At 30.2% G+C, this 11,576-nt stretch overlaps 1 protein-coding gene across 1 annotated transcript in view; it reads right to left on the reverse strand.

The window, feature by feature from the left end:
• LOC106469262 (insulin-degrading enzyme-like) overlaps positions 1–11,576 on the reverse strand; it is a gene marked incomplete at its 3' end in the record, with an annotated part of 60,151 nt that overhangs the window by 30,307 nt on the left and 18,268 nt on the right. The window contains exons 7-12 of the mRNA XM_022397735.1: positions 9,779–9,891; positions 7,658–7,747; positions 6,487–6,559; positions 5,226–5,318; positions 3,213–3,385; positions 2,065–2,168 (exon numbers count right to left, since the gene is read on the reverse strand). Of these exons, the coding sequence (XP_022253443.1) occupies positions 2,065–2,168; positions 3,213–3,385; positions 5,226–5,318; positions 6,487–6,559; positions 7,658–7,747; positions 9,779–9,891 (646 nt within the window). The remainder of the gene's footprint in view (positions 1–2,064; positions 2,169–3,212; positions 3,386–5,225; positions 5,319–6,486; positions 6,560–7,657; positions 7,748–9,778; positions 9,892–11,576) is intronic.

The raw sequence follows: 11,576 nt of genomic DNA on the forward strand, positions 1-11,576 counted from the left end.
TGTATATATATAAGACGGTCACAACGTGACGAAAAACAGTGTAGTGAGTAATTGAATTGCAGTCTGAGAGTATTGTTGAAGTTGAGCACGTTCGTTGTTATAGCGCGACTGTTGAAAATAAGTGTATCGGTAAAGTTATATTCAGAAAGAATAAACCAGTTTTATTAAGAAAGGACTTGTGTTGCTAAAGTTAGGGGGGAACGAAGTTGCGGAAAATCAACTAACGAACGGAGACGTAACAATATTTATTATAAATAATTTTAATTTCTATTACTATACTAATTATTTCACATTATTATCTTACTTTATGGATTTAAGACTTTTACCACAGTGTGGGTACTCAGTGTTGAGTAAAATATTTAATATATATACTTTTATTTTTTATTGTTTCTAATTTCATATTTATGTTTAATATTGTACTATAATTATCATTCTACATTTGACTAATGTCAATTATATTTTCATTATAATGATTATTATACACTGTTAGCTTACTATATGGATTTAGGACTAACCTAAGCCTCATTGTCTGTCCAAAGCTAGTGAGGTATTACAGGGATTATGGCTGAAAACAATATTAACAGTGAGAGTACCAAAGTGATAAAACAATGGATTCAAATAATTATAAATAATAATGTTTAACCACATATTTAATTTGTTCTCTTTAATCGGTATATTTTTAGTTCTGATCAACGTAAGTAGCTTGATTTGCTTAGAAGTTAAAAAAAAATTACTGAGACATACATAAAGAGCATCAAGCTATTTCATATTAAATCAAACAATGACTGGTAAATGTTAAGGAATGTGAAACCCCAATCTCAGGTTCAAAAGACAGTAATAAAAACTAAAATAGGAAGCATTTAATGAAACATTTTGCTATAACTAAACAAACACCTAGTGAAGGATAAGGTAGCAGACATACTAAGTGTTTATAGAACAGGTTGATTCCCAGGTGATCTGATGAAGAGGTATTCAACATATCAGGTGCTGACAGAATAAGGTTCACACTTACATATCCAGTGATGATTTATTCAGTATTAGATATACATGACTGTTTCATTTACTTTTATTAAGAGAATTATGATTTAGACAGTTATAAAGTGCAAGTGTTTAAGTTAGTATTTTTAGATAGATATTAAAAACAGGTTTGCTTACATAACTGTTTATGAACCATTTGTTGTGTAATTCAATTGTTGTAAATTGATGTTATGTTACTCGAACCTTCAGAATTTTTCTTGTTGCTTCAAGTGAGTATTGTTACCCCATAATGTTTCATAGTTTGTAGAAAGTTCTAGACCTCAGTCGGGCAATATATATAATATATATAAGTTAAAAGTTATGTTAAGCAAGTTCAGTTAGTAAAAGTGAAGTTAGATTGAGTGATTGTGAGTTTAGTCGTAAGGAGCAATTTCTAATTTGAGTTTCACAGCTTGTATTGTAATAACAGACACAGAGGAGAATAACTTGTCTTGTTAAAGGGTGTTTTAAAGTAATTGATCCCACCTGTGTGAACTTTGATGAAAAAGAGGCAATTATTTAAAGCTCTTAATAGAACTGTGACAACCAATAGTGTAACGAATTGTTTTACATATGTTTGACTTGTTTTGAATATATTATTCAAAGTATTATATAAGTATTCAGCACATCAAGTGTTGACAGAAAAATACTGATAGCTACAAATTTAGTAATGATTAAGTATTCAGCACATTGAGGATTGACAGAACAAGACTGATACATACACGTTTTACAGTGATGATGAAATAAGACAGCAACATTGAAGCATGAGCAATAACTTACATTCAATTACTTATGTAGATTGGTGTACTATGAAAATAAGTTATTTAAATTTTACACTAATATCATTCAGATTTTAAAAATTATAGAGCATTATCCTTTATACCCCTAGTTTCCCTTTAAGGTGATTTAATAAACTTAAAAGGAACATTACTTGATGAAGTACATGAACAGTGAGTGCACTGCCTGAGACGTTTTTGTTTTTTTAACAAACTTGGACACATCATGCCCTGTATCATTTCCTAGTTAAATTAATTAACATTAGCTTACTTAATGTTGTCTGGGCTAAGCCTATTCAGTAAGTCTTCAATGAGATCTGGTCTATACTCCAACATCAAATACGGTCCTGACAGAACATCTTCTATTGGATACATCTAGAAGGGAAGTCAAGCATGAAAACCATAATTGAAAAAGTAATAAAGACGTATACTTCAGCATCTGACAGTTTCAATGTTATACCAAAATTAGAATAAAAATGTAATGATTAAGTCAAAATATGCAATTATTGTATTTAAACATATGTTTAAATAACTAATCAGACAAGTTACTATATTTCAGTGGAATCAAACAAACTATCTTTACTTTATTATGTAGAAATTGAACTATTTCTGGTGAACACATGCAAAAAAATCAGAATGTCTATTGCAAAAAACCAGACTTATAAAAAACAGGGTGTTGTCAGAAACCTGCTGAATGTTCTACAAGAGTGCTAAAGAATTCAAACAGTAAAATTTCAGTGAAGGACATAAGTTGTCAAAACTGCAGTGAGGAGATCATCTGGTATAAGAAATGTGGCACATGGTTTCCTTGCAAGAAAAGGTACAGAAGATTAATGTAAAAAACACACTAGAGCTGTGTGGAAAAATGATGGTGAGTGAAGTTTGGTTGGGAAACATGAATTAGCTGAACTTGAGAGAAAAGTCCAGCTAAAATTATTTAAGTTGACTAATGCTTGTCAAATAATAGCTGGAAAGTCACCTTTATGAACATTGAATCTTGATAATTACTGTTGATATAATCTCTAAGGGTGTAGAACTTTCAAAGTACAACTGTTTTAGCTCAGTGTAAACTGAAACTTAAAACCGAGATAACTTTGAGGACTTGTTTAATCTAATACCAGAAAGATCTGAAACTTAAGTAACTTGAAATCTGAAAAAAAACTTATTCCAATATAATCACTAGTAGTTCTCAATTCACAATATTTTTGAGTCATTTGCCAATCCGAAAAATTTCCAGTATTTAAATTATTGTGTTTTATACATTGATTATTTCTTACTTATTATTTTTATTAATTCTAAATAACAGCAACACCTTTGTCCCCCTTTGAATTATAGGTTTTATATGCAAAATACACAGTAAAAGTATGAATATTACTAAAAACTTAAAAATTGAAAACCAAAAACAAAGTAATAACTCACATGTAACATCTCTGCTAAATCACACACAAGAGACTGTGGACGCTCTCTATCTTTGAAGCGAAACGTCATTGCAGCAATATCTCTGCACTCCTCATAGATCCATTGTTGTGGTCCTACCTTCTTCAACATGTTAATGTACTGGAAGATCAGTGTCACGATGTCATCAGTGTGTTCTATCAGGATGAAACCATTATTAAACAATCTATTTAAATATTAACATTCATATCATTAAAAAGCTTCTATTAAATCTAGTTTTTCTTCATAGTCAGTTCATTTAATGTCACTGTGACAGAAACCATCTTTTTAAGCCAGCCAGCACTTTGAGGATACATGAAAAACTTAAGAGTCAGACAATACTTTAAACTAATCTAAATAAAATTAATATTGTGATAAAGAATAATTCAGTGAAAGCAATTTAAAAATTTATTGTAAGACATCAAGCTACATATGACATAATAACATATAATTATTATTAAAAAATTCTAAGTATATTACTTATTTCACTATTTCATATTAAAACACAGTGAAATAAGTAAAAAATAACAAAACATTTATATATATGTATATATATATATATAATATAAAACTAATAATAATTTATTTGATAACATTTTAAAAGAACTTAAATTACTATGAAGTAGAGTTTGGCAACAATAAATGAAGTTAATTAAAATGAGATGTATTTGTACCACGTGAAAATTACTAATTAAATATCTGTATTTTTAACATATAATGGAAATGAAGTAACTTGTAGTACTTGAATTAATACTGTTAAAAGATATATACATATGCTAGCATGTACCAATTATATTATTATTTGACGTTAATGTAAATTAAATAATATTTGTATTGTAAATCCAGAACCTAATGATAGGTTTATTAAGTTTGTTGAATATGAATGAACACAAAATAAAAACTTAGAATAGAATGCGTCATTTTACAGAAACTAGAGCATCCACTTCTTGACCAACTCATTTCTTGTTTGTTTGTTATTAAGCTACACAATGTGCTGTATGTGCTCTGCCCACTGCAAGTATCAAAACCAAATATTTAAAGTTATAAACTATCAAACTTACTGCTGAGCCATTAGGGGTATCAACTTGTTTATTGTATCACATTATTAATGTTTTTTTACTCTAGCCTGAAGCTGTTTGTGACAGAGTCAATTAAATAATGACATATCCACTACTTTTCATTGATATGTTGATTTAACAACTTAGGTTTTATGAATTTTCTTTAAAAATGTGCATTTCTTAAATATTATTCACCTGTACATGGTTCTAATAAGCATTTTCTTCCATTCACTAATGTGAGAGAGAAATAAGTATTGTATTGGCCAAGTTATAAGGCGATGTAACAGTAAAATCAGATAGATGTGGTAATTCAAGGATAAGTCAAGCATGCAGTTACCTGATTTGTCGAAGGACAGGTATAGCAATTTATTATAGATGGAATAAAATAAATATGAATTATTATTAAGTTTAAGCAATAAATAAACACTTTAATTGCTAGAAGAATAAAGATTTGTACAGATGGAAATAACTATTGTATTGTAATATGTTTAGCTCAAATCTAAAATAAACTGTATTTAAAGATGAAATAAAGATGGCTCTCATGATCACTTGAAGCAAGAAATAAAAGCATAAAACTTCAACAGTAAATCTTGACTCCTTCACACAAAAATCAATTTCAATCAGAAAAGTGGGTCACAAGACTCTGACAATATCTCTATTCCATGTCACAATCATAAAGCAGGTCTTTATACACTAGGTAGCTTCTGTTATTGGACACTGTTATAAAAAGTAAAACCTCATGCTGAATTTAAAATGTCCTTGACTAAATTTAAGATATTCAGCATTAGAACTGAGAGGTGTTTTTTTTTTTTTACACAGTTAATATATTTGTCTTAATCAGAGCAGTTAAATTAAAATTATTTACCACTATTAATAATAGACAAGTTACTTTCTTTATAAAGATATCACTGTATTAATTCCTGCGAATTAAGAACCTTACCAATGCCTTCTTCTGTTAATTCCATACTGACAACGAAAAAAGAAAATCCTTTCGCTTTATTCTCGTAACCTGCTTCTAAACAATTTGCCCATCCTAACAAAGTAAAATAACTTAATGGTTATAAAATAATGTATTTGGCTTGAAGAAATACACAAATAAAAAAGAAAGGTATTGAACTTAAAGAGTCAGTCATTTTTCACTAGAGAAGTAAAAAGAAATCTTACACTAAAAAATTTTAAATTTTTTTATCAATTCTAGAAAAGGTGTTTTTTATGGAAAATGAAACTTTTATGTGTAATATTCGTTTAAAATTTACACAGTCATGTGGTAGTTCTCTTAATGTAAAATTAGGTAAATGAAAAATAAACATCAATCAAATGAAAATAGTTACCAAACTGTTAGATATACAAGACTATTTAGTTTAAGAGTTATATAATATTTAATGACTATTCAGTTTTCATAACAAGAGTGTTAAATGTTGATTATTTTAAAAGCGATAGTTATGATAAGTTTCATTACATGACTCAGTACATTGTTTATGCAGTTTAATTGTTGCACTGGGCTTTTGTAATGTTGTTGACATTGTCTAACTCGAAGCTTCTAAGTCTTTCTTCTTATGTGAATATTCTTGTCACTAGAGGGCTAGATATTTCTAATTTTTCTGTCATGTGTTTTAAATGTGTGCAGATACAGAGAACAAGCAAGAAGTTAAAGTGAGTTAGAAAAAGTGAAGTTAGTGAAAATGAAGTTAGACTGCATGATTGTTAGTTTAGCCATAATGGGCGATATCTGAAATGAGTTTCACAGTTTAACAGAGATAAAGGAGAATAATTTATGTTGTCAAAGGGTGTTCTAAAGTAACTGAACCCACTTGTGTGGACTTTAATGAAAAGAGACAATTATTTAAAATTCTGGATACAACTGTTGTAACTCATGGGGTAACTAAGTGAATTTATCACAGATTGTATAGTAAGAAACAATGTTGAGAAAAATAATTTGTCTTGTCAATTGGGTTTTAAGGTAATTGAACCAGCTTGTGTGGACTTTTAACAAGAAAAGAGAAATATTTATAGTTTTAGATTTAGCTGTGATATCTCATAGTGTAAAGAATTTTTGTACATACGTTTGACTTGTATTGAATATATTATTTTAAAACAAGTGGATTGTGTGCTGTCAATTTATTGTTCAGATTCATCGCCAACACATCACAGACACCTATTGTAAAATAGTCTGCAGCCCTATAAACTTGACACATCCATACCTCTAGATTTCAGTTCTGACAAAAGACTACCTGGTCCCTCGTGTCCAATCAAATGGCCTAAATATGAAACATGCTGCAAACAAGAACACAATTTAAAGAAATTTTTAAGACAAAGTTTTCTCAACATCCAGTAACATGCCAAATAAAAAATACAGGATCTTCAATAGGTATAATGTATAAATTAAAATTTTAGGTATTTCCACTGTTTAAGTTTGAATTTCAAATTAAAATTCTGACTTGTACAAAAAATGTTAAGGAGTTAAGTGAATAAAACTGAACATGATATTACACAAACAAAATCAATATATCAATATAATTAGCAAAACAAACATTATCTACAATTAACATGTATTTTGAAACAAATTAAAGATTAAGATCATATACACACACACACACACAGTAGTGGCATGATATCTTACAGTCAAAAGGTTAGAGATAAAAGTTCATTGAAATATTTTTACAGTACCTGGAAAACGAATGCTAGAAAACCTAATTTTATCATATGCTACTTTTGGTGCAGAAGTAATTAAATACCATTAGGGATATAAATCATGGGTTAGTATTGAATTAAATCAAGATCGAGGAAGAAAACGTGAATAAAAAGGCTACATAGGATTATAAAACAACTCACTCTTAAATAAAGTGGTATCATTAGAACTTTTTCTACAATTTACTTTTTTCATCTTCCAATACTAATGGGGTTTTCAACCCTGGTATGGCTTAATGATTAAGATGCTTGACTGACAATCTGAGGGTTGCAGGTTAAAATCCCCACCACTGAATGTGCTCACCCTTTAGGGTTGCTTTCAGGACCAGCCACTCAAGTGTAAAACTTCTTGGCTAATACAAACTATCTGAGCAGCCAATTCCAAAACTAGATGGGATTCAGGTCGAATGATGAAGAAGACTAATGTGATTTTCATTACGTACAAAAACAGTCAAGTCAGTTTAGTTATTACATTTAAATTCTATTAAGAAATCAAATTTAAACAAATCATTCATTACGCTTTAATAGAATGTAATTAAAATAATTCACGTAAAAAATAAAGTGATAAATCATAAAAATAAAATTCATATTTTTTGGTACTTTGGCACTTTTTTTTTACTAGAAACCTCTTAAGAAGGAATTGATAACAGTTCTTCAGAAACAATATTCAAATAAAATACTCACATCTACCTTATAATACTGCTGAAGATCTGCAACAGGGAATGAGAGATGCAACTCCCTAATATCTTGAACTGGAACAACACTGGTTTGGAGCTAAATATAACAAAACGTTGAAAGATAAATATTGGTATCAGAATATAAAAACATCGTGATTAACAAGATTACTAACCTTAACATTGGTAATCAAGGTTATAAAATCATTACTCCATTCTTTTCATCAGGACTCCCTGAATAAAATATGCTCTTGTAATAAGTTATCTATGAAGAACAGTAAGAGCTAATTGAATTTATTAAATAATCATTTCAAAACCAATTTTCTTTGATTCCTTACAACTCAACAAAATGTTAATTCATCATCAGGGAAAGAGATTGTAAGTAGGAAAGCAATGTTATATGACCATTCACAAATTCATATAATTTTACACTCAAACTGTTTAATCACAATGTTTATGAATTCTATTGCACAAGAAAATGAATTTTCACATAATAGTATACAAGGATTATCCCTACACTGCAAATAATAGCTTTATTTATATTTGCTTAATTGATAGCTTTTCATTGCTACATTTTGATAAAATTTTGAGAGGGAAAAAATTATGAATCTCAACACAGAGTCAAAATTCACAATATGTAAACACAAGAATTAACATACAGCATAAATACAAAAATTAACATAAACCAATTGACTGAAAATTAGTGTTCTTTATGAAATACATCAATTAAAATGTAATAAAAATTGACAAATTAACTTTCACAAAAAACTGAACTTTGTTCCATATTCTAGTGAAGATTCAGTTTGACAAATTTTTGGCCTGTCTGGATAAGTTATGGTTTCAGTGCAAAAGCCGATAAAATATTGCAAAACTCATAGGCATAAAAATTGATATAAAAACAATCCAAAAACATCTGCATTTAACTTGTTTTTATAAGAAAATGGTTAAGTCAATGTTTTTTTTCTGGGAAAAAAGATTTCAGAACTCTCCTATATTTTCTACAACCTTTTCCAGCTGTTACTCCATCCCCCAAATGAAAAAAAAAAAGAGTCCCTCTTATGTTGGTTAAAAATCTGTCATGTAACAAACAAAGAATAAAATACCAATGAATATTATAAAATTTCTTTAATAGTATTTAGTTGGCAATAACACAGTTGATTATGTGAGTACTATATGTACAGTACTTAGTTGACGGTAACACAGTTGATGATATGAGTACTATATGTATAGAACTTAGTTAGCGGTAACACAGTTGATGATATGAGTACTATATGTTAATATTATTAGGCTGTTGAACATTTATGACATTGTCAGGTTGTTGAACATTTATGGTATTGTTTCTTGATAGACCACATTTTCCTTCAAAAGAGAACAGAATGAACACTAGTAAGCAAGTATTGGTGTCTATGATGAACTAACTTGTGTAACACTAGTAAGTAGGTATTTGTGTCTATGATGAACTAACTTGTGTAACACTAGCAAGTAAGTATTTGTGATGAACTAACTTGTGTAACACTAGTAAGTAGGTATTTGTGTCTATGATGAACTAACTTGTGTAACACTAGTAAGCAGGTATTTGTGTCTATGATGAACTAACTTGTGTAACACTAGCAAGTAAGTATTTATGTCTATGATGAACTAACTTCTATAATACTAGTAAGCAGGTATTTGTGTCTATGATGAACTAACTTGTGTAACACTAGCAAGCAGGTATTTGTGTCTATGATGAACTAACTTGTGAACACTAGTAAGCAGGTATTTATGTCTATGATGAACTAACTTGTGGAACACTAGTAAGCAGGTATTTATGTCTATGATGAACTAACTTGTGGAACACTAGCAAGTAGGTATTTGTGTCTATGATATAATGTTCAACAACCTGACAATATTATAAATGTTCAACAAACTGACAGTATCATAAATGTTCAACAACCTGACAATATTATAAATGTTCAGCAAACTTGGTAAATGAATTAATCAGTAAAATTATTTTTAATATGCTCCCTTTCTGTTTAGTCACTAATTGGTTAGTGACCTTAGCCTTCCAATAACAATGGCCCTAAACATTCTTATCCAAAGATATATAACTCCATTGTTTTCAACTGTTTACAACAGCTAGATCTTTTCCTACCTTTAATTGTTCTGGTCCATAAGGATGTTCTAACCACTCAGGAACTGTGACATTCTTGTTCTCCACATCACAAAACAAGGGTACTGTCATTTCAATTAACTCATCTAAAGACTCTGAAATCAAGTTTACAACATTTAATGTAAGTCTGGAAACAAGTAAAGTAACAACATTGTTTTAATGAAGCCCCCCAGTGACTCAGCAGTAAGTCTGAAGACTTATAAAGATAAAATTCATGTTTAGATATTCGTGGTTAGCAGAGAACATAAAGTCAATTGTGGAGCTTTGAACTTAACAACAAGAAAAATAGGTAATCAAGAAATATATGTTTCCTCTTCTACCTATTAATAAAATATACTAGCAAATCTCATTAAGGCTAAACTAATGAATTTATTTCAGTATCCTTTTAATTGGTGGTTCTCTAATGAAATCAAAGCTGCTTCATTAGCAATTTATTTCAATACTTTGCAAAGGTTGGTTATTCACTGTAACCTTATTAACACATGACTTCATGAAAGTTCTTTTGTCATGGTGGTTATGTACACGCACCACATTATTGAAGTATCTTGTAAAGCTGTTCATGGTGATTATGTACATGCACCACATTATTGAAGTATCTTGTAAAGCTCTTCTGTCATGGTGGTTATGCACACGCACCATATTATTGAAGTATCTTGTAAATCTGATCTGTCATGGTGATTACGTATATGCACCACATTACTGAGTATCTTGTAAATCTGTTCTGTCATGGTGGTTATGTACACGCACAACATTATTTAAGTATCTTGTAAAGCTGTTCTGTCATGGTGGTTATGTATATGCACCACATAATTGAAGTATCTTGTAAAGCTCTTCTGTCATGGTGGTTATGCACACGCACCATATTATTGAAGTATCTTGTAAATCTATTCTGTCATGGTGATTACGTATATGCACCACATTACTGAGTATCTTGTAAATCTGTTCTGTCATGGTGGTTATGTACACGCACAACATTATTTAAGTATCTTGTAAAGCTGTTCTGTCATGGTGGTTATGTATATGCACCACATAATTGAAGTATCTTGTAAATCTGTTCTGTCATGGTGGTTATGTACATGCACCACATTATTGAAGTATTGTTGCGTCAGCGAGGTCACGTGACTAGCGTCACGCCACCTGCTTTCTAGAACTATCCAGTTACTTCGGGAGTGCTCTAGCATTTACTAGATTGGGGGGTGGTCTGGTATATATAAGATGGTCACGGCGTGACGTGAGATTATGTGTGTAGGTAGTGAGTAATTGATCTGCAGTCACAAGGTATTGTTGAAGTTAACATTCGTTCGTTATAGTGTTTGTTTTAGCGCGAATATTGAAATTAAGTGTATCGTAAAGTTATATTCCGAAAGAATAAACCAGTTTTATTAAGTAAGGACTTGTGTCGCTAAAGTTTCGTCGGAACGAAGTTACAAAAAATTAATTAACAAACGGAGACGTAACAAATTGGTATCAGAAGTGGGATAAAAAAGAAAATGGAAACGAGAAGCGGCAAATAAAACTACAGCCTAGCAGACTTAATGGCAGCAATACAAGAACAGCAAAAGAAACAAGAAGAGAGACAACAGCAGTTGCAAGAAAACCTGCAACAATGACAGCTCGAACAACAAAATAAACACGAAAAGAAACAAGAAGAACGAGAAATTAAACAAGAAGAGAGGTTACAGCAGTTATTAAAGGAAAAAGAAAAGAAACAAGAAGAGAAATTACGGCAGTTGTTAGAGGAAAAAGAAAAGAAACAAGAAGAGAAATTACAGCAACGGTT

Source organism: Limulus polyphemus, unplaced genomic scaffold (assembly GCF_000517525.1).
Source record: "Limulus polyphemus unplaced genomic scaffold, Limulus_polyphemus-2.1.2 Scaffold3383, whole genome shotgun sequence".
NCBI classification, from domain to species: Eukaryota; Metazoa; Arthropoda; class Merostomata; order Xiphosura; family Limulidae; genus Limulus; species Limulus polyphemus.